At 46.4% G+C, this 24,019-nt stretch overlaps 1 protein-coding gene across 5 annotated transcripts in view; it reads right to left on the bottom strand.

Annotated features, from left to right (window-relative positions):
- The window catches only part of MCF2L2 (MCF.2 cell line derived transforming sequence-like 2), a 319,822-nt gene that overhangs the window by 44,169 nt on the left and 251,634 nt on the right, over window positions 1-24,019 (bottom strand). For all 5 annotated transcript variants that reach the window (XM_073359253.2, XM_073359256.2, XM_073359257.2 and 2 more), the window contains exons 16-20: window positions 17,637-17,703; window positions 14,244-14,359; window positions 11,548-11,617; window positions 1,210-1,302; window positions 548-640 (exon numbers count right to left, since the gene is read on the bottom strand). In XM_073359253.2, the coding sequence (XP_073215354.1) occupies window positions 548-640; window positions 1,210-1,302; window positions 11,548-11,617; window positions 14,244-14,359; window positions 17,637-17,703 (439 nt within the window). The remainder of the gene's footprint in view (window positions 1-547; window positions 641-1,209; window positions 1,303-11,547; window positions 11,618-14,243; window positions 14,360-17,636; window positions 17,704-24,019) is intronic.

Raw genomic sequence — 24,019 nt, 5'->3', positions numbered from 1 at the left:
ACCGCACTGAAGTCAAAGGGAGTTTGGCCCCTGATTAGAACACAGCTTGCTGTGAAGGCCTGCACTCAGGTGGGTAGACCTTACTTCTCTCCAATTAAAGGCTCCTGTAAACTCTAATTAAAGAACTAGATCATTTCTATTCTGTTGTGAAAAACTGAAAAGTGACCTTATTGTTTATAGTGAAACAGTGCTGAATCCAGAACCGTGCTGCACTATGTACGCTCCAGTCTTCAGTGGTCTTCAGTGCCTGTTTTAGGGCATGATCCTATAAAGTACCTTTAACTGTCTCTGACTTTAGTGAGAGTTGACAGCATGTGGACCTCCCAAGATCAGGCTCTTATTTTGGTTCAACCAAGAGTCCCTACATTGACTATGCTTGTTCATCTACCTGGTCAACTTAACATTGCAAAAGTATTTATTTAAGGTGTCGCCTTTAAGTGGGCACTGCTGTGTAATTCCTTACCCAAAACAGACAACCAATAGGCGTGTCAAAGTGCAGCAACAATCAATTGCCTTGTCACAGAGAATGTCCTTTAGTTTTATTTACCTTTAAAAGCAACTGGTACTTTGTGATCCTCTGGACTGGCTTTAAGAGATAAGCATCGAGTGAGAGTTTATGGTCCAGTTTACGTTGGCATTCCTGTAAGAGACAAAAGAGGAGGAAATCATACTACAACTCTTAGAAATAGAACAGGGGTACAAAGCCTGGAACTAAGGTTTAAGATAATTTGAGATTGAATCTGTTGATTCAACAAGACATATATTCTGTTCCTTGCACACCAGATTTCACTAGCCAATTTACAAAGGGACTTTCCCAGCTGTTTTGTGTACAATACAAACATCTCTGAATGAGAGCCAAGGTCTGGATTCAGACTAGATGATGCTGAAATCCTGCAAGATCTTCTTGCGAGATTTCAGTCAACCTGGTTCTGTGAAAAAGGTCCCTTCTGGTACTAGGTCTGACCTGGAACCAAAACCGAAGAGACAGGTTCATATCCAGGCATTCCATCTACCAGTCTATTGAGTCTCTGAGACACTATTAATTGACATGGATGCCAAGTGCCTCCCAGAATTATAAGATGTATACATAGATATATTTTCCTCTATAACTTTTTTTAATGTACATGTATACAGAAACTTTCTAAAGAGAGATGGATGGGAAAAGGAGTTCCAACAGATTTACATTGCCAGTCTGTAACTAAACTCTACCTGAAAGAAGAGGCTATCTCCACATTGTCTCCAGAGGGCTTCAGATCTTAGCTTGTTCTGACAGTATTTTTCATATACTTGGAGATCCTCTTTCTGCAACAAAAAGAAAAGTTTACATAACTCAGGAGGAAACAGTTCATTGAATGTTGATCATTAACCAGATCTCCTCTACATCTTCTATTCCAAATACATAAGATCGAACCAGTTCCTGGTAATAAGTCTCTATGGAAAAACCTATTGTATAAACTATTTTTACTCTTTCAAATTTCATTACACTAGCAAGGTTAGCTTGGATGGATCGCTTGGGATAAGGAAGCTACAGCGTGGGGGATGGGCGCATGATTGGACATGATGGGCGCATGATTGGACAAATGACCAGGGAAGAGTATAAAAATATTTCTTGGACATGCAGGAGTGAAATCAGGAAGGCCAAATCACACCTGGAGGTGCAGCTAGCAAGAGATGTTAAGAGTAACAAGAAGGGTTTCTTCAGATATGTTAGCAACAAGAAGAAAGTCAAGCAACAAGAAGAAAGTCAAGCCCCTTACTGAATGAGGGAGGCAACCTAGTGACAGAGAATGTGGAAAAAGCTAACGTACTCAATGCTTTTTTTGCCTCTGTCTTCACGAACAAGGTCAGCTCCCAGACTACTGCACTGGGCAGCACAGCATGGGGAGGAGGTGACCAGCCCTCTGTGAAGAAAGAAGTGGTTCAGGACTATTTAGAAAAGCTGGACGAGCACAAGTCATGGAATCATAGAATCATAGAATATCAGGGTTGAAAGGGACCTCAGGAGGTCATCTAGTCCAACCTCCTGCTCAAAGCAGGACCAATCCCCAATTAAATCATCCCAGCCAGGGCTTTGTCAAGCCTGACCTTAAAAACTTCTAAGGAAGGAGATTCTACCACCTCCCTAGGTAACGCATTCCAGTGTTTCACCACCCTCCTAGTGAAAAAGTTTTTCCTAATATCCAACCTAAACCTCCCCCACTGCAACTTGAGACCATTACTCCTTGTCCTGTCCTCTTCTACCACTGAGAATAGTCTAGAACCATCCTCTCTGGAACCACCTCTCAGGTAGTTGAAAGCAGCTATCAAATCCCCCCTCATTCTTCTCTTCTGCAGACTAAACAATCCCAGTTCCCTCAGCCTCTCCTCATAAGTCATGTGTTCCAGACCCCTAATCATTTTTGTTGCCCTTCACTGGACTCTCCAATTTATCCATATCCTTCTTGTAGTGTGGGGCCCAAAACTGGACACAGTACTCCAGATGAGGCCTCACCAATGTTGAATAGAGGAGAACGATCACATCCCTCGATCTGCTTGCTATGCCCCTACTTATACATCCCAAAATGCCATTGTCCTTCTTGGCAACAAGGGCACACTGCTGACTCATATCCAGCTTCTCGTCCACTGTCACCCCTAGGTCCTTTTCCACAGAACTGCTGCCTAGCCATTCGGTCCCTAGTCTGTAGCTGTGCATGGGGTTCTTCCGTCCTAAGTGCAGGACCCTGCACTTATCCTTATTGAACCTCATCAGATTTCTTTTGGCCCAATCCTCCAATTTGTCTAGGTCCCTCTGTATCCTATCCCTGCCCTCCAGCGTATCTACCACTCCTCCCAGTTTAGTGTCATCTGCAAATTTTCTGAGGGTGCAATCCACACCATCCTCCAGATCATTTATGAAGATATTGAACAAAACCGGCCCCAGGACCGACCCCTGGGGCACTCCACTTGACACCGGCTGCCAACTAGACAGCCATTGATCACTACCCGTTGAGCCCGACAATCTAGCCAACTTTCTACCCACCTCATAGTGCATTCATCCAGCCCATACTTCTTTAACTTGCTGACAAGAATACTGTGGGAGACCGTGTCAAAAGCTTTGCTAAAGTCAAGAAACAATACATCCACTGCTTTCCCTTCATCCACAGAACCAGTAATCTCATCATAGAAGGCAATTAGATTAGTCAGGCATGACCTTCCCTTGGTGAATCCATGCTGGCTGTTGCTGATCACTTTCCTCTCATGTAAGTGCTTCAGGATTGATTCTTTGAGGACCTGCTCCATGATTTTTCTGGGGACTGAGGTTGAGGCTGACTGGCCTGTAGTTCCCAGGATCCTCCTTCTTCCCTTTTTTAAAGATTGGCACTACATTAGCCTTTTTCCAGTCATCTGGGACTTCCCCCGTTCGCCATGAGTTTTCAAAGATAATGGCCAATGGCTCTGAAATCACAGCCGCCAATTCCTTTAGCACTCTCGGATGCAACTCATCCGGCCCCATGGACTTGTGCACGTCCAGCTTTTCTAAATAGTCCCTAACCACCTCTTTCTCCACAGAGGGCTGGCCATCTACTCCCCATGCTGTGATGCCCAGCGCAGCAGTCTGGAAGCTGACCCATGCCCTGACCCCACTCCCTGGCAGCAGAGCAGGGCAGGAAGAGGCGGGGCAGAGCAGGGGCGGGAAGAAGAGAAGCGGGGGCAGGGACTTGGGGGAAGGGGTGGAGTGGGGGCGGGGCCACAGGCGGAAGGGTTGGAGCGGGGCCCCAAGGCCAGAGGAAACTTTAATCCGCAGCTCCGCCTCTGTCTCTAACAGAAGCTTGGAGCCTGCAGAGCTCTGCATTATTATCGTGAGCATTGCAAGCACAGGACACACAATCCTGCAGTATTTGCAGGCTGCAAGAAACCCCAGATCAGTGGGGAACATGATGATTTCCTGGAGGGCAGGTTACTGTGGGACACAGTGAGAACCACTATGAAGTTGTTAGTGGTGCTCACAGAGCAGCTGCAAATGGGCCACTTCTGGACCCAAGAACAAGCACTGACAGATGGGACCACACCATAACGCAGGCTTGGGATGATGAGCAGTGGCCAAGGAACTTTCAGATGGACAAGGCCACATTCCTGGATCTGTGTGCCAAGCTTGCTCCAGACAACCAGGGCAGGGACACCAAAATGAGAGCTGAACTGAGAGTGGAGAAGCAAGTGGTGATCACACCATGGACACCTGCAATGCTGGATTGCTACCTGTCAGTGGGAAATCATTTTGGAGTTGGAAAATCCACTGCGGGGGCAATTGTCATGCAAGTGTGCAGGGCCATTAATCATCTGCTGCTCTGAAGGACTGTAATTCTCAGCAACATGCAGGACAGGGTGGATGGATTTGCAGCAATGGAGTTCCCAAACTGCAGTGGAGCAATAGATGGCATGCACATCCCTATTTTGGCACCAGCGTACCTTCCCACAGAGTACATCCAACAGAAAGGACTACTTTTCTATGGTTATGCAAGCATCACTGCTCTATGGGATGGTGGTGAGGTCTCCTCTTAGTACGGCACATCACTTCTGATATGCCTGCCGCAGTTCCTTCACCTTCAAGCCGTACCGCCACTGATCCCTGTGACACCCCTTCTCCTGCATCTCCCGGGCAATCCGCTCGTAGATGTCCTCATTTCTATGGCTGGTCCGTAGCTGTGCTTGCAGAGCCTCACCTCTCCACAAGCCCAGGAGATTCAATATCTCCTGCCTACTCCAGGCCGGAGCGCATCTGGAGTGTGCAACTGGCATGGCCGGCTGGGCAGTTGCACATAACCGTGGAGAGCTGCTAGGTGCTTGCCAAGATGGACAATCAGGAAAAGGTATTTCAAAAATTCATAGGGTTTTAAAGGTGGGGGGTCTTCTGGTCTCCCTGACCACTAGCCAGTGGAGTTCATAACTGTGACCATAGCAGTCAGTACAGGGCACTGTAGGACAACTGCTGGAGGACTGTTAGGGTCAACATAGGTCACTCATTGTCTACATCCATGCTGCATTGACCTCAGAACATGGACCATAGCTCCATGCCGCTCGGGGAGGTGCTGTTACTATGTCAGTGTAATGGCGAGCCATGGTCCATTGATGGCCGACAAATTTAAGTGTAGACCATGCACAACTAAGTCAATGCAAGGCGGGTTCCATCAACCTCACTTTGTAGCATAGACAGAGGCAGAAGCAGGAGTAAAATGCAGGAATTCCTGGCTCTCTGTCCTGTACTTAGTCCACTAGACAATGCTGCCTCTTTGGGGTTGACAAGGAATGTCTCTCCAAGGAATAGTTTTTGGCAGGGATGTTGTGGGATTGTCATCTTTTAAGCTGGGATCACCCATGAGGCTCAGATACAAAGGGGATGGGAGAGGACTGGGGAAGGCCAATGCCACCCTTCTCTACGTTTCTACGATTATGCAATTGCAACCAAAGCAATATTAGTGGTGCAATTTCAAAGTGAGGTGCAAACTTGCCTTTGCCTGAACAGGATTGTTTATGTATGTTGCCAGGGAGGGAAAGCGGCAGTGGGGAGAGAACACAGAACTGAAAGGAATCAGAAACGGTAATCAAGCGTGACTGCTTGCCCTTTGCCTAAAGAAAACAGATACGCTTCAGTAAGGGAGATGGTGATGGTCAATTCAAAAGCAGCAGCAGAGGGACAAACAAAACAAAACAAAACTGTGTTCAAACTGGAGAAAGAAGGGAAAGCAATCATTAACCTACCAGTCACTCACCCTGATGTAGCAGCCCTCTGTGTAAACATCATACACAGCGCTGCACAAATCAAGGGGACACCAGCTCAGACAAACGTTCTGTGTCCTTAAAACTAGCCTTTCATTATGGCAAGGACTGAGAGTCGCATAGTCAGAAACGGAATTCCACAGGGGAATAATCAGGGCTGGGCTATCAATTCAGAGTCAGATCTTGAGCATCTCAAAGTTCAGGAATGTTCAGCTCCAGGGTTTCCAACTCTAGATCTGCCTATATATTTACATCATGGTCACCACTGTTGTATCTATAAGCCTTTGCTCTTCTATGGTGCTTCCTATCCAAGGATTTCAACGCGCTTTACAAATATTCTTTAGATTTAGTGTGTTCAGGGCACATATGCACAACTCCAGTTAACTTTATTGGCAGCTGATGAGTGCCTGTATGTGAGGTAGGAATTTGGCCCTTAATGTATCACTCAAGGTGCCCTGAGGTTCAGCAGCTGACACAAACCTTTTAAACAGCTTCATTTTCTGTGCTTCCTCTCCCAGATAAGATAACCAACTGCCTACTGCAACTGCTGGTTCCCCTTGCTAGGGTTGGTAATACTGTCAGGAAGGACGTAGTCACGCCAGTTTCTGGGCATCTCCTGCAAAGAGCTGAGATTCCCACTTGATCCGACTTCCCTCCATTCCCACCTGATCTTCCCAGGGTCAGGCTCTAAGGATTCACCTACACTATGTGTCTTTAACGAAGTAGTGGCATGGCTGGCTCTAAACACGTGTCCAAACATGGTTACCACGCAGCAGTAACAACAGTTCATTATGTTTCACCCCTTCCAGAGGTTGTGGCTGGCACATGATTGCTGAATGGCTCAGACCCGTTTGTTTTGGGTTTTTCTGCAGTACAGACAGAGCCCTCACCATGTCTGTGGCTTGGGAATCCCTCCATCCTCCCAGCTCTCTTTACGGTAGGATATCTATCATGTGATAAGCATATCCTTACACATTAGAGGAATCCCACTGACTTTAACAGGGTCCACTGTCCCATGTTCTGTTGATACTGCTCTGTGGGATCAATCCTGCAAGGTGTTAAGCACTCTGGCCCTAATCCAGCAAAGCACTCCAGTACATGCTTAACTCTAAGCATTTGAGTATCCCCATCCCAGACTTAAAATTAAGCACATGTTGAAATGGTTTGATAGGTCAGGGTCAGAGTGATCAGCACCGGACAGGTGCATGTCTCTGGGGCATTCTATCCCAGGCTGGCCTACTGTGGGACCATAGGCAACAACTTCTCCTGGCGCCGGTGGGTGCTCGACACCCCCCGCTCCCGACCCTGCCCTGACTCCAATCCCTTCCCCAAAGTCCCCACCCCAACTCCGCCCCCTCCCTGCCCCTACTGGACTCCTTCCCCAAATCCCTGCCCTGGCCCCGCCTCCTCCCCTGAGCACGCAGCATTCCTGCTCCTCCCCACTCCCTCCCACAGCTTGTTACGCTGCAAAACAGCTGTTTTGAGATGGCAAGCGCTTTGAGGAGGAGCGGGGACACAGCACACTCAGGGGAGGAGATGGAGGTGAGGTGAGCTGGGGTGGGGCGGGGTGGGGAGCTTGGCTGCCGGTGGGTGCAGAGCACCCACCAATTTTTCTCCGTGGGTGCTCCAGCCCCGGAGCACCCACCGAGTCGGCACCTATGTGTGGGACCACATTTTCCCAGAATGCATTGATGCAAATGCAGCTGGGCAGTGGCTGCACAAACACCTTTGTGACGGCAGAAAAGCAGTTGTGTGGACACAAACTCAGCCATGTTATTAGTGCCCCAAGTTACAAGGTGATCAAGCCTTTAACCAGTTACAAAATCAGGTTAAAAGTTGTCACGTGATCAGACCGGGCCACAGGGAGCATTCTTGAAAGAGTGCCCATCCAGTGACAGGTTTCAGAGTAACAGCCGTGTTACTCTGTATTCGCAAAAAGAAAAGGAGTACTTGTGGCACCTTAGAGACTAACCAATTTATTTGAGCATAAGCTTTCATGAGCTACAGCTCACTTCATCAGATGCTGTAGCTCACAAAAGCTTATGCTCAAATAAATTGGTTAGTCTCTAAGGTGCCACAAGTCCTCCTTTTCTTTTTGCCCATCCAATAAAACCCACAACAGGCTGTATTCTAATCATACGCTCACTGGGCTCGATCTGCTACTGTTTGACTCTTGCTGGAGCTCCACTTTTCCGAGCAGGGCTTCACCAGTGTAAAGCTGGAATAAGTCACCGGTGAATCAGCACATGGTTTACTGGGCATGGATTATGAACAGTCTAAATAATCTGCAATCAACACTTTACGAACAGCACCTGTTGTGGTTTATTTGTCTGTAAAATGCCATGACAGTGTCATATAAGTATGATTTCAGGGGGAATAAAGAATGGTAGCTGGCACGTTGAACAAATCTAATGAACTCTTTACCTGATTGAAACCTCAGTTCTTTACGTACACTAGCTACCCATAATTCGGGCCCTAGTCCTGCTCCCTTTGAAGGCATTGTGAGTTTTCCCATTGATTTCAGCACATGCAGAATCAGACCTTATGTATTGTTTCACATATGGCAGGGGTCTCAAACACGCGGCCCGCGGGGTTATTTTCTGCGGCCCCGCCAGCTCCCCGCAGCATCCCCGTGCCCCCAGCATTTACCTAGAGGGGCTCTGGCCCGGCGCGCACTGCGGGCAGGACAGGCTCCCTTCCTGCCCTGCCCCTGCACCGCTCCGGGAAGAGGCCGGGACCTGGGGCAGGGGGTGTGGGGCACAGGGGTCTGTGTGTTGCCCTGGCCACTCTTCCAGGTACCTCCCCCGAAGCTCCCATTGGCTGTGGTTCCCCATTCACAGCCAATGGGAGCTTCGGGAGAGGTACCTGAAGGAGTGGCCAGGACAACACACAGACCCCTGTGTGTCCCCCCGACCCCAGGCCCCAGCCGCTTCCCGGCGCAGCGCGGCGTGGGGGCAGGGCAGGCAGGCAGGCAGGGAGCCTGCCCTGCTCCTGGTGCGCGCCGGGCCGGACCCACCCCCCGAACCCCTCCTGCAGCCGAACCCCCTGCCCTGAGCCGCCTGCTGCACCGCACACCCCTCCTGCACCCTGACCCCCTGCCTTAAGCCCCCTGCCGCACCCCTCCTGCAACCCAACCCCCTGCCCTGAGCCCCCTGCTGCACCCCACACCCCGACCCTCTGCCCTGAGCCCCCTGCTGCACCCCGCACCCCTCCTGCAACCCAACCTCCTGCCCTGAGCCCCCTGCTGCACCCCGCACCCCAACCTCCTGCCCTGAGCCCCCTGCTGCACCCCGCACCCTGACCCCCTCCCCACCCTGCACCCCGACCCCCTGCCCTGAGCCCCCTGATGCACCCCACGCCCCTCCTGCACCCCAACCCCCTGCACCCTGGAGGAAGGCAGGGGGCATAGTTGGGGTGGGAATTTCAGGGAAGGGGTTGGAATGGGGGCAGGGAAGGGGTGGGAAGAGGCGGGGCCTCACGGAAGGGGTGGAGTGGGGGCGGTGGGGGGGGTGGTCAGTGGTGTGGCCCTCGGGCCAATGTACTAGTCCTCATGTGGCCCACTTGGTCATTTGAGTTTGAGATCCCTGCTGTAGCTCTTGAAAGTCCAGCTAGTCTAAAAGCAATGTCTAACACATGATGCGAATTTTCCCAATATAGTCCAGAGAACACTGGTCCCAGATAAGGGAACTGCTTTGAAAGGCAAAATCTTGTCATGGTTTTCAACCCCTTTTTCTTGGTCAAACCCTCTATTTTTAATAAACTAACACGTTTTAAGACCAGTGTGTCTTAATCACGTTAACTACTTTTTAGTTTCCTTGGAGTAGAAGGCAGGCTGTTTTCCCACACACATAATTCCTGATTACTGTGTAAGGCCATGCACGTCAGCCTTAAATATTCAGTAAACAGCAGTTAGTGGCTTGTTAAAGAAAAATTAACCGTCAGATGTCTTTAGGAACATCAATAATTCATCACACACGGTTTTGCCTGATAGACCCCAATAACAAAGGAAATGGAAAACCCAGCTGACAACGTTGTGACACAGAACTGGAGCGTGTCACAATCTTTTGTGGTTAATAGATGCCAGTCACTTTCACAAGCTTCCTGGTCTGAACACAGTACCCTGGTTTTGTGAGTTTGTCAGAGCAAGAAAGTGTTCAGGAGGAAACCGGCAAAGTAACTTTTTGGAATAACTGCACTGCAAGCACCGCCAGCTTCTGACGTGTCACTTACAACAATAAGGCTGTGCTAAATTATGCAGGACTTGGGAAAGCTGGCAGGGGAGCTGGAATTACAGGTGGTTACCCACAAGAAGCCATTTTCTTAACTTGCTCTTCACCTTAGCATGTAAGTCAAGCAAAGGCAGACGTGGCTATATGAATGCTGGGCTACCCAGTGCAAAGGAACAGCACTGCCTGGTAACCTTGGACTTTCCAGTGAGTGGGGCTCACTCCACAGGCTTAAACAATCAGTTACCACCACAATACAAAAGTACAGGAGACCCCTGCTGATGGGTAGATTCCTTGTTTATTCAGGTGGAATATTGTGTACAGTTCTGGTCACCCGTGTTCAAGAAAGATGAATTCAAACTGGAACAGATGCAGAGAAAGGCTAGTGGGATGATCAAGGCAATGGAGAGCCTATGCGTATGTCTACTCTGCAATTACAAATCCGCGGCTGGTCCATGCCAGCTGATTCGGCTCACGGGGCTCAGGCTGTGGGGCTGCTTCATTGCAGTGTAGACTTCCAAGCTACGGCTGGAGGCCAGGCTCTAGGCCCCTGCATGGTGGCAGGATCCCAGAGCTTGGGCTGCAGCCTGAGCTGTAATGTCTACACTGTAATCAAACAGTAGCCCAAGCCCAAGCCCTGCGAGCCCGAGTCAGCTGGTATGGGCCAGCCACATGGTTTTAATTGCAGTGTAGACATAGCTTAAAAGAGATTGGCTTGGTTAGTCTAGCAAAAGAAAGGCTGGGAAGGGCTATGACTGCTCTCTGTAAATACATCAGAGAGTTAAACAGCAGGGAGGGTGAAGAGCTATTTAAGTCATCATGAATACAATTAGAAGGAGGTTTCTAACCATCAGAGGAGAGAGGCTCTGGAATAGCTTCCCAAAAGGAGTAGTGGAAGCAAATAACCTAAATAGCTTGATAAATTTGTGAATGGGATTATAGGATGGGGTTGTCTCCGATAACAGGGGACTGGACTCTGTGACCCAAGAGGTCTCTTCCAGTCCTACATTCCTAAAGACTGCTGAATTCTGTGAACAAGTAAGAACCCAATCTCATCTAAATTAGTGGTAAAACTCCCATTGACTTCAAAGGGAGCAAGCCACAGACCTGATACAGTTCCACTGCCTCAGGGAGGAGGCAGGATTCCAGGGGTGGCCCTAGGGGGATGAGCTTCCTGTACCCTGTGGAGCTCAACATCTCTGAGCTTGACGGGATAGGGCCTGGATGGAGCCAGAGGATCTGCTGCTGAGCCATTCTCTTACCTGTGGTGGGGCTGTGTTTGGCTATTGTGACCATGGAGTTGCCTGGGGCCAGTGTCAGGATCCCTTCCTGTCACCAAGGCAACCAAAAGGCTCCAATTTAAAAATCTACATTAATTAACAGCATCAATCTTTTCTAGACTCGGGCTCAATCCAGCAGCATTTAGTCACGTGAGTGTGCCTCATTCACACAAGCAGTTCCATGGATGCGAATGGGATCATTCAGGTGAGTGTGGGCCAAGCCACTTGTGTAAGCAAGTGCTGTAGGACCAGACCCTTGGTTTTATACAAACCCACTGTTTACTTACTCTTTTTAAAAAGCACCGACCAAGAAGCTCAGGGTTCTCAATGCAATTTTCCAGCTCCTTAAGGAAAATTCTGAGAGGGAGAGAGGAAAGGCATTTCCAAGAGATCAATACATTTACACGGTGGGGTGTATATGACACTCTTGAACCCCCATATTCACCACTGTGATATGATTAAGTGTTTTGTACAAAGTATGCCCTTGTGAGGTAAAGTCACAATTTGCTGAAACTCATTGTTCTGTCAACATAAGTATATCACCATTGTATATGAAGTTATAAGATTTTGCTATATGGTTGTTACTGAAATATGTTGTGTGTCTGGGAGACATCCACAGCTAGCTCTCCTGTGGCAACAAGGGAGGTGGCTCACACTCAGATGGGTGTTAAGCGACCATCACCAGCCATTGACCAGCCAGGGAATTGTAAACAAGAGATTTACAATTCAATAAGAGACAGTTGCTCAAGCGCTACACAATGGGGATTGCTTAAGTCTGTGACTCAGCAAGGTATCAGGACATGTGATGCTTGACTCCATGTTTGAGCCAGTATTTTTCTAGGCACATGAATTGAGTATAAAATAAGGGACAGTGGCATCATGAGCCCACCTTTCTCTTCCCCCACCTATTCTGAAGGCAACAAGAACGTTTGGAAGAAAAATCTGTGAACTGGGGAGATTTGTCCCAGGCTGAGCAGGTAATTCAGCCTGTGTATTAAGAACTGTGAACCGCTTACAACACCTAGTGGGGTGAAAAAAACTGCTTGATTCCAATCTTGCTTAGTCTGATAAAGTTTAGGATTTAGACTGTGATTTTATCTTTTATTTCTTATGTAACCAACTCTGTCCTCTACACCTCACACTTATAATCACTTAAAATCTACCTTTCTGTAGTTAATAAACTAATTTTAATGTTTCAACTTTACCAGTGAGTTTGTCTAAAGTGCTTGGGGAATCTGCTCAGATTACAAAGGCTGGTGCATGTCCACTATCCTTTGCAGAAGTGGTGAACTAATTAATGAGCTTGCATTGTTCAAGAGAAGGTCTTGAGCAGTGTAAGATGGTACATTTCTGGGGTGTAAGGCTGGGGGGATTTGTTGGTGTCTCCCTGTGTATAGTTCATGAGTGACTTAGAGAGCATTCACGCAATTTAGATGTATGTTGTTGGCTGAGTGATCACAGTGCCTGAAGGGATTTTCTGCTTGTCACGAGCATAGCGTTGCAAGAGACAGCCCAGGCTGGAGAGTTAAGGAGGCATAACCGTCCCACAGTTCCAGGTTGTACCCGGGGCTCTGTCACAGGAGGCCCCATCTAAATCTAGAAATAGGTGCTGTGGTTCCCTCGCAAAGGAGATTGGTGAAAAACCATGAGGTCCCTGATCCAACTACTAGAGATATACATTATTGCAGGTGTGGCGGGGAGGGGTCCTTTGGAGAAATGGGGCCCTCTTCAGAGTTTCGTGTCTGAATCAGACAGTTGTTGGACCATGCTTTAATCTGCTAGTGATGGGGTTATGACCTGTCTGGGTCCCATAGCCATTGGGGGTCCAGTTCCAGTTGGGTGGCCCAACCTTCTGCTTCTCAGTTGGTTCTGAGGGGACGTAGGAGCAGATAGGTAGAGGGCAAAGGGGTGCAGAGCACATGCAGTTGAACTCAGTAATCCATCAGGGCCAAAATGCTGTATATGAAAGCAAGAGTGGGAGTTTAGGGCCAGATCCAAAGCCCACTGAAGTCAGTGGGAGTCTTTTCACTGACTTTGATAGGCTGTAAATCAGGCCTTTAAGTGTGGGAAGGGACAAGGCTTAGGGGAAGGCTGAATGTCTCTTTCCTGCTTGAACCCCAGAAAGGGAAGAACTTTCATTTTAAAAACTAATGGATAAAGCTGGAAAACATAAGGACTTTTATTGGCATAATTATTATACCTTGGAAAATGGGAGGGACTTTTCTTGTTTTGTTCATCCAGTCGTTACACCTTACGCATACCTCCTCTATGCAAGGGAATTTTGAAATCCCTGCTGTTGTTAATGTCAGTTCTGCTGCACTGGGGTTAGCAACAGTAGGAAATTTTTAATACGTTTCCTCAATCTCCTGAAAGGACATTGAACATACTTTAATCTTGTCTATTAAATTAGTGTTTTCAGCACAAATTCAGCTGCACTGATTGCTGAAAACAGATGTCAGCAACTGGTATACTTCCCAGTGTAGACAAGGATTTTGGAGGGGGCATCCATAGATGAACATTTGACAGATGTAAACACCTAGCAAGGAGTGCAACAAATCAGATTATAGCTACTAGTAATGGGAAGACATAAAGACAGGAAAAATTAGGCTGACCATTAGGAAAAATTTCCTGACAGCAGAGGAAAATTAGAGTCTTATCTAATAAAAGGCTGCAGGATTTGGTTCCACAACATCTATTATGTTCCAAGGAAAGGGGTAAAAGACTTCTCACAAGGGACATTTAAAACTACTGAAGTTAGGACAAACCACATTACATGCACAACAGAGTACAAGCCTACACTGACAAGGAGATTAATTAGATGACCCCAGGGATTTTTTACATTGTACATGATTCTACGGTAGGAGGTGCACACACAGGTAAGGTGAGGACTACATTTCTTGGCTGCTTATTTGTGGGGGAGATAAAGCATTGTATGTAATAGCTTATTCATGAAAGTGTAGATTACTAGACAGTAAGCACGTGCCTGTTGTGGAATTCATAGATTTCCGGGAGGTTGCCAAAAAGAACTTCCTTTTTGTTCTGAAGAGCTGACGGGATCAGGTGAATTAAGTCAGGATTGTCCATTTCTGAAGCATAGCCCTGTGGAGAGTGAAAAAACAATAGGCCAATTTTCACCAGGAAAAAGAAATATTGTGCTTGATCCACTGACACATTTAATATGGTGATACTGTCGCTAGTTACTGCTCATAATTGCACAGTCTGACTCAGATCCTGTTTGCTCTTTGTTTTCTAAGTACAGCAGAGGTCAAATTGAGCTGGTTCATGGTGGCTTCCCATACCAGCACTTCTCTGGTGGCCCATCAGTTCCTGTTGATTTTAAGTTTCCAGAGTCATGATGATACTGTTCCAACCCTGACCAGAGGCAGGGCTGAGTCTACAGACAGAATGAAACAGCAGTTCTGAGAGTACATCTGTGCTTCAAGCTGGAGGTGTAATTTCCTCTTTGAGGAAACAAACCCAGGTTAGCTGTGATCAAGCTAGTACACTGAAAACGGAAGTTTAGCTGCAGCGGTGGGAGCAGCAGGAGGGGCTAGCCACCCAAATGTGATCCCATCCAAGATACCAGGTACGTACCTGGGCAGCTAGCCCCTCCTGCCATTGTGACTGCCATGGCTACACTTCTATTTTTAGTGTGCTAGCTCGATCAAAGCTAGCAAAGGTATGTCTCCTTGAGCTGGAAAATACCTCCAGCTCAAAGTGTAGATAAAACCTAAAAGTCAAAAGTTGACCCTGCCCTGTGGGAAGGGAAGGCCTTAAGCATAACAGGGTCCTTATAGTTTTGCTGCACAGGGCTCTCCACACAGGAGGGTTATGTTTGTTGGGGTTTATTTGGATTTTTACAAACTATACAAGAAGAGCACTCTGGGAGCACTTGACAGGCTTTTAAAAATACACTATTAAACCAGTAAACAGACCCATCAATTCCCCCAGCTGAAATCAAATAAAGAAGTAACAAGATAGGGTATGTCTACACTACCTGCCGGATCAGCGGGCAGCGATCGAACCAACGGGGATCGATTTATCACGTCTAGTCTATACGCTATAAATCGACCCCTGAGCGCTCTCCCGTTGACTCCTGTACTCCACCACCACGAGAGGCGCAGGCAAAGTTGACGGGGGGAGCGGCAGCAGTCAACTCACCACGGTGAAGACACCACGGTAAGTCAATCTAAGTACGTCGACTTCAGCTATGTTATTCACGTAGCTGAAGTTGCGTAACTTAGATTGATCCCCCCCCACCTCCCAGTGTAGACCAGGGCATAGGTATGAAAGAAGTTAGTCAATCCCACACACAGTTCCCACACAGCCACCACCATCAGCCCTACCCAACACCTATTTTCTTACAGACCCTGGAGAACAGGTGGGCCTTTCAGTGCACTCTGAAGGCCGCCAAACTCAGGCTGTTACAGACCTAAGGAAGACGTGAGTTCCAAAGGGGCAAGGGTCTGAGGCCCTAGTAGACAACAGCCAGCCAGCTGCCCTGCTGAGAAGTAGCCAGTACGTAGATCTGCCACTGTACATGGATCACAGACCCAAGCCCCACACAGAGGGAGCACACAGGGGCTTTAATAATAGCTAGGGTCCATGTCTTGTATTAGCACCAGAAGAATGGCTATACGCCTAGACACTGGATTGCGGGAAGGAGTTTTTTCCTCTCAGCCATACTTAGATCATCTGTGCAAAGCTCATTTACTTAAGTTTGGCGCAATGAAGTTTAGCATTTGGTCCTACGACAGGTGTGAATTACCCCCATTCATCTCAACGGAGATGGTTTTGTAAGAGAGATGCTCTAGTTCTCAAGGAATTATTCTGGGGAAGTTCCATGGCCCGTGTTATACATAGGCTTGTAAGGATTAGATTTTATCAGTAAATGTCAGTAAACATCGATTTCATTGTACACATAACAACAACAAATATTTCCCTTAATAATAATCGAAATTTACAAATATGCCAAGTAAGAAAAATGCTGCTTGAGAATTTATTAGTTAAAATCCAGTGATTTAGACTTTTGAATTGGGCTTGGTACAAACGTACTAGCAAATGAATAGTAAACAAAAAAGTACGATCTGTTGATTTAAGGAACATCCTTGGTATATTCTGACATGTGACATTGACAATTTGTGTTTCAATGGTTTATGAGACTCTAACTTTTTAAATCTCAGTGTCTACGGTCATTAAATAACTGCCTGAACCACCCATAATTTCATGCAACTGTGAACATTTAAATAGATAAAAATCTAAAAAAATGCTTAAAAATAAACACCAATATTATCCATCAAAATTATTTAAAAAAAGAAATCAAATTCATAGTATCATAGAATATCAGGGTTGGAAGGGACCTCAGGAGGTCATCTAGTCCAACCCCCTGCTCAAGGCAGGACCAATTCTCCAACTAAATCATCCCAGCCAGGGCTTTGTCAAGCCTGACCTTAAAAGCCTCTAAGGAAGGAGATTCTACCACCTCCTTAGGTAACCCATTTCAGTTCTTCACCACCCTCCTAATGAAAATTTTTTTCCTAATATCCAACCTAAACCTCCCCCACTGCAACTTGAGACCATTACTCCTCATTCTGTCATCTGCTACCATTGAGAATAGTCTAGACCCATCCTCTTTGGAACCCCCTTTCAGGTAGTTGAAAGCAGCTATCAAATCCCCCCTCATTCTTCTCTTCCACAGACTAAACAATCCCAGTTCCCTCAGCTTCTCCTCACAAGTCATGTGCTCCAGCCCCCTAATCATTTTTGTTGCCCTCCGCTGGACTCTTTCCAATTTTTCCACGTCCTTCTTGTGGTATGGGGCCTAAAACTGGACACAGTACTCTAGATGAGGCCTCACTAATGCCGAATAGAGGGGAATGATCCTATAAATCCTCTACATTTTTCCTATAAATTCTGCCAACCCTAATTATATGGAAGGTCAGAGCTGATAATCACAATGTTCTTTCTGGTGCTGGAATCCATAAAAAAAAACCCAGGATGTAGACTCTGAAGCCTGATCGTGATGTTTCCAAGTTAACATTGTTAACTATTTCACTGCTGATCCTTTTATGAGAAACATCCTGCTCCCCGGTTTTTGGGGCAGAACTTGAATAGGGCACCACACCTGCCCCCCTAACCTAACTCCTGAAGTAAAATACGTAGAATAGCCTTAATTCTTCACCTTCTTGGCTGAAATGCCTTATAATGGAAAACCTGTGCCTTCTAAACAAGGAATGGGCATTGTGAGTGCTTGGCACCTCACACAGAGTGTCCTATAAAGGGTAAAAAAAATCACTGCAAAGAGCAAGCTTATTACTCATTCATTAATAACTCAGAAGATAAATACTGGAAGTTTGCACAGAAGCATTCACCTTACCTCTATTATACTTTGAAGTTCTTCTACATAAACCCGCTCTGTTTCTATAAGTTCATTTATTATGTGGCTAAAAGAAAAAGAGAGAAAGAGGGTTATAATAGTTACCAATATTGCAAAGCACAAAATATCTGTTCCTTTTATATCACCACCTCAGGGCTATCCACAAATAATCTATGACACCAAGGGTTACCCTACTCTCGCTCTTCAACACAGATAAGCAGATAAGCTTAGAAGGGCCAAGTATCCCATTGGGTTGGTATATTTCTCCAACTCAGTTTTAATTTCTCCTCTGCTTAAAATGAATCTTGATTATTTCTGTCACTTTTAGATCTATCTGGGTCACCCTGAGGTCGCTCTGGTGGGGAGGGGAGGAAAAGAGAATTCCTCTGATAATTTCAGCAATAACATGTTAATAGGAAATAAGACAGAAGACTTTGTCTTCCTAGGTTAGGCTTTTTTAATTTCTGTTTTGTTTCCATGTTATAAAATAAGAAGAGAAACTAATGATGTTTTCCCCCCAATGCACATGGAACCAATTACGTCAACATGAGTTTGTAATGTAGACATGGCCTCAATGGATAAAAGGCACTTGTGGTGTTAACTGAGAGGGAATTAGAGGAGGTCAGCACTTTATATACCCTACACCCTCCCACCAACCATAGCTGACTTTGCCTAGTTTACCTTGCAGGAAAACAACAATGCTCTGTTTCCATTCTGTTTATTTCAGAGCGACCGCGAACATGCGTTAGATATCCTACCGTAAAAACACATCTCTTTTTTAATCAGTGAAGACATACCCTTTAGCCTGGAGTACCTTTGCTGCTGGCTGCCATTGGCATTTTACGTACTGTGTTGATTTGACCTTGTGTTGCCATCTCTGAGGTATTAAAAAAAAAAATCAAAACAAAACAGGACAACTGGGATAATCCTGAGCCCACACAGCTGGACAGCTGGCACTCTGTACCAAGCAACCCTACAGATTTCCCAGGACAGCTACCTCAAAAAGGGGATGATCCTGGCACAGGTGGCAACCCTAATTTCACCTGTTCTGAAGAGGATTAGATCACAATGCTTGGAATGATGCTGGCCCATCTACACTAGGCCTCCCAACACTGAGGACATTAGTGGGGTTGAACCAGTATTAGCAATACTGGGACCTTTTTTCCCAAATTTCACTAGTATATAGTCAAGGTTTATAGTGGTTCGCACAAATAGTGCGAATAAGATACAAAACACACTGTGACTCTCACGTTACTCAGATTGTAAAGAAAGCATAACTGGATTTTTTTCCAGATAAACCCATATTGTCACAGTCAGGTCGTGGGCAGCCAGACCTAGTAGTCAGAGCCAGCGTCTGCGGTCACAAGACTGGAGTCAGCTAGGTCAGGATGCCAGGAGGCAGATACCAGCTTCCTCCTTTCCCCAGGGGTGCTCAACCCCGGCTCAGCTCCAGGCCCCACCCCTACTCCACCCCTTCCCCCAAGGCCCTACCCCCACCCTGCTTCTTCCCACCCCTACCCCTCCTCTTCCCGCCCAGTTCCGTCCCCTCCCCTGAGCACACCCCATCCCTGCTCCTTCCCCTCCCCCCAGCGCCTCCTGCATGCTGTGGAACAGCTGATCGCTGGAGGCGGGAGGCGCTGGGAGGGAAGGGGAGGAATTGATCAGTGGGGCCACCGGTGGGTGGGAGGCACTGGGGGAGATGGGGGGATCTGGCTGCCGGTGGGTGCTAAGCACCCTGGAGCATCCATGGAGTCGGCGCCTAGGGATAAACTGTAGGTCAGAACCACAGCTCAGATGCCAGGAGTCACACCAGGAAATCAAGCAGCGGGAGCAAGAAGCACAAGGCACACAGTCCAGAACAGCGTGGAGCCCAGCTGTTCAGAGAGCTTCCTCTTTCTGCTGCTGGATTAAGTAGGGCCAGCACGCCAACCAACGTCTCCGGGACTCCACCAATAGGACTGCAGGGGCGGAGCCTCAGACGGGGGCTGAGCGTCATGGGTCCCAGGTAAGTGAGCATCAGCAGGCTGCCAGATGGAAGGTTGGAGCATGTCTGCTCCTGAACACCCAGGTTCGAGACCCAGAGGTCACGACACATATGAGTAACCAGTTCTATCTGAGCAACCCCATACATGTAATAGCTTCATTGCTGCCTCTAAGAGACCTGGACATGCTCAATATACCAGTTCCAGCCATGCTGAAGTGCCAGAGGGAAACTGGCATTTAAATAAGACAACTCATTACTCACACCTGATCAGATATGGAAATTGGAAATTATTAACATATCTTTTTACTTCTGCTTCAGTTCTGAAAGTGTTCAGCGTTTGTAGGTTTATTAACTGTTCTGATAGATTATGCAGGCAATGTTATGACCACTACGCTGCACTCCAATGCCACCTTTAATAATACAGCAATCTCATCCTCCATATGGTGGTCTCTTGATCATGTTTGTTTGCTATTACTGGTATTAATAAAAAGCTTCATTTAAAAAACCCAACACTGCAATGGATTTCAGCAGAGTTCAATAACCAAAGATTGGGAATTGAGCCACTTGATCTTCTACACACAGTGTGGATCATCTGGCCCAAAATCCTGCAGTGCATGGGAAGTAATGGGCCACCTCTTCTAATCTTGTTCAGTGCCTATGATAGCGGCTGCAGGGCAAGTCTCAACTGGCTGCATGCTGGGGTTCAAATTCCATCCCTCCCTTATAAAGATATACTACAGAAGTGATACTCAGCTCTCAAAGGTCCAGGAGCAAAACTAGCAACAAACATTACCCAAAAGAGCCACAGTAGTAGGAATTCATTGTTTCATTTACTCTAGTACTATGTATTCATTTGTAAACACTATGACAGGGGAATATTTAGTTTATATATATATTATTCTCACAGCAAAAATGACTGACCAAGTATTATTATTTTATCAACTACAATTGGTTAACAACATAGTAAAAGCATCCTGATTGGTTAATAATTAAATCACACAGTGTTTTAATATTGTGTGCTGCAAAGAGCTGCAGGAGACGCATTAAAGAGCCACCTGCAGCTTGCGAGCCTCAGTCTGAGTATCACTATATTACCATATTCTACCGTGATGGTATAAAATACCCCATTTTAGAACAGGGATACTTCTGTGTTCTGAGTGATTACTGTAGAATATGGGAGTAATGGTTTATAAAGGGTTCTTCAGGCCTCTGTAGCTTTTCTTGAGTGCACGCTCCTTTTGACTTGAACCAGGCACTCTGTGCCAGGCTTCTGCTTTTAGTGCCAAGTTTTGCTTCAAGATATACACATAAACCTCCAGTGGACTTCACTTGGAGCTGCACACAGAGCTGAGTGTGGTATTTGGACCAAGAAGTGTTTTAAGAACATAGTGCGACTTGCTTTACTTACTAGTTGCAAAAAATAAAGCTGTTTCTGGTTACTCTGCATCTTTCTTTTAGTGCAAGCAGCTACTGTCATTCACCTTGATGTTTTGCTAGCTTTTTAATGTTGCAAATGATAATAAAATTAGAAAGAAATAATGAAGACAGCATATGGATAGGTCTTGGAGACAACCATTAAAGACAGGTCCAAGCCACAGGCTAGTAAACCTAATTAATCTAAATGATAAGTCTCAGAGGACCAGTTAAAATTCAGCTAAGGTTACTAGTGGCTAAAAGCTGTTACCATCTGATGGCTGTTTGGTGGCCTATTTGAAAGGAGTTGGGTGGTGCCTGTTTAGTTCACACTGAACCAGCACCACATTTGGCACCCTGGCTACCAGTCTCATCGGAGAAGCTAAGGATTAAATTGTCCATGAAGACAGCCCTCTGTGGAGAAAGAGGTGGCTAGGGACTATTTAGAAAAGCTGGACGTGCACAAGTCCATGGGGCCGGACGAGTTGCATCCGAGAGTGCTGAAGGAATTGGCGGCTGTGATTGCAGAGCCATTGGCCATTATCTTTGAAAACTCGTGGCGAACGGGGGAAGTCCCGGATGACTGGAAAAAGGCTAATGTAGTGCCAATCTTTAAAAAAGGGAAGAAGGAGGATCCTGGGAACTACAGGCCAGTCAGCCTCACCTCAGTCCCCAGAAAAATCATGGAGCAGGTCCTCAAAGAATCAATCCTGAAGCACTTGCATGAGAGGAAAGTGATCAGGAACAGCCAGCATGGATTCACCAAGGGAAGGTCATGCCTGACTAATCTAATCGCCTTTTATGATGAGATTACTGGTTCTGTGGATGAAGGGAAAGCAGTGGATGTATTGTTTCTTGACTTTAGCAAAGCTTTTGACACGGTCTCCCACAGTATTCTTGTCAGCAAGTTAAGGAAGTATGGGCTGGATGAATGCACTATAAGGTGGGTAGAAAGCTGGCTAGATTGTCGGGCTCAACGGGTAGTGATCAATGGCTCCATGTCTAGTTGGCAGCCGGTGTCAAGTGGAGTGCCCCAGGGTCGGTCCTGGGGCCGGTTTTGTTCAATATCTTCATAAATGATCTGGAGGATGGTGTAGATTGCACTCTCAGCAAATTTGCGGATGATACTAAACTAGGAGGAGTGGTAGATACGCTGGAGGGGAGGGATAGGATACAGAAGGACCTAGACAAATTGGAGGACTGGGCCAAAAGAAATCTGATGAGGTTCAATAAGAATAAGTGCAGGGTCCTGCACTTAGGACGGAAGAATCCAATGCACCGCTACAGACTAGGGGCCGAATGGCTAGGCAGCAGTTCTGCGGAAAAGGACCTAGGGGTGACAGTGGACGAGAAGCTGGATATGAGTCAGCAGTGTGCCCTTGTTGCCAAGAAGGCCAATGGCATTTTGGGATGTATAAGTAGGGGCATAGCGAGCAGATCGAGGGACGTGATCGTTCCCCTCTATTCGACATTGGTGAGGCCTCATCTGGAGTACTGTGTCCAGTTTTGGGCCCCACACTACAAGAAGGATGTGGATAAATTGGAGAGAGTCCAGCGAAGGGCAACAAAAATGATTAGGGGACTGGAACACATGACTTATGAGGAGAGGCTGAGGGAACTGGGGATGTTTAGTCTGTGGAAGAGAAGAATGAGGGGGGATTTGATAGCTGCTTTCAACTACCTGAAAGGGGGTTCCAAAGAGGATGGCTCTAGACTATTCTCAGTGGTAGCAGATGACAGAACGATGAGTAATGGTCTCAAGTTGCAGTGGGGGAGGTTTAGGTTGGATATTAGGAAAAACTTTTTCACTAGGAGGGTAGTGAAACACTGGAATGTGTTACCTAGGGAGGTGGTAGAATCTCCTTCCTTAGAGGTTTTTAAGGTCAGGCTTTACAAAGCCCTGGCTGGGATGATTTAACTGGGAATTGGTCCTGCTTCGAGCAGGGGGTTGGACTAGTTGACCTTCTGGGGTCCCTTCCAACCCTGATATTCTATGATTCTATGACTGAACAAGTAATACGGCCTGGGAAGAAATGCACACACACATTATGTGCATGGATAAATGCATGTGCAAGCCCCATATTTGCATGATCAAAATGGTGCTTGCATATGCAAACTCCTATTAAAATGCACACTCACACAGTTTGTACACAACTGTGGGTTTTGCACATCCAACCACACACATGAATGTGTTTTTTGTGGGCACACTTTAGAGGCCAAGATCCAGGAACTGTTCTTTTACATTTGTGTACATCTAGAGTAACTTCATAAAGTCAGCAGAATTATGCCGTGTTTATTTTAGTGGTCTTTTGATAGCAGAATTTGAATGCAAGTTTTTGAAACATGTCCCCACAAATCAGATTTTTGAAATATCATTTCTGAATCAGTTTCTAAGACTAACTCATTTTAAAGAAACCTCCAATTCTCTCCACTTCTCTCTTTCACTCTCTCTTTTAGGGAAGGCCTAAAAACAGAATAAAAAGTCACTACATGCTAAATAGAAAATCAAGGGCCTGGGTCTGTGCAGCAGCATTGGGAGCTTCAGGGGTTTTATTTAATATTCACAATATAGATTTTTAAAGAACTGTTGCATTGTGTAAAGATATCAGTACATAAATGTGTCATTTGGGAAGCTGGATAATGACCCTTATGTATTTGCATACTGCGTGCAGTGATACTGATTTACCTGAAAACAGGGCGCAGATTTTCCATACATCGTTTGCCCTCTTACAGAGCAGGTTTTACCAGGTCTGAATCTGAAGCTGATGCAGACACTTAGCTTACAGGTGAATCTGAAAAGCAATTATTGGTCTGCTGGTTTCCTAGTAACCTGCCGTGATAGACAAACAATAGTAGAGTGCCTTTCAAAGGCACAAATTAGAAGAGTCCAACCAGGAAAGGAAGCCTTTAAAACATGTTATTGTCGGACTATGTATAAATGGTTAAACAGAAGAGGATGGTTTGAAAAGCTTGACTCTTTTCTGGA

This window comes from Lepidochelys kempii, chromosome 9, assembly GCF_965140285.1.
Source record: "Lepidochelys kempii isolate rLepKem1 chromosome 9, rLepKem1.hap1, whole genome shotgun sequence".
In the NCBI taxonomy this organism is placed as follows: Eukaryota; Metazoa; Chordata; order Testudines; family Cheloniidae; genus Lepidochelys; species Lepidochelys kempii.
Note: the sequence above shows the minus strand (reverse complement) of the source record. Positions and strands in the feature narration are given on the sequence as shown.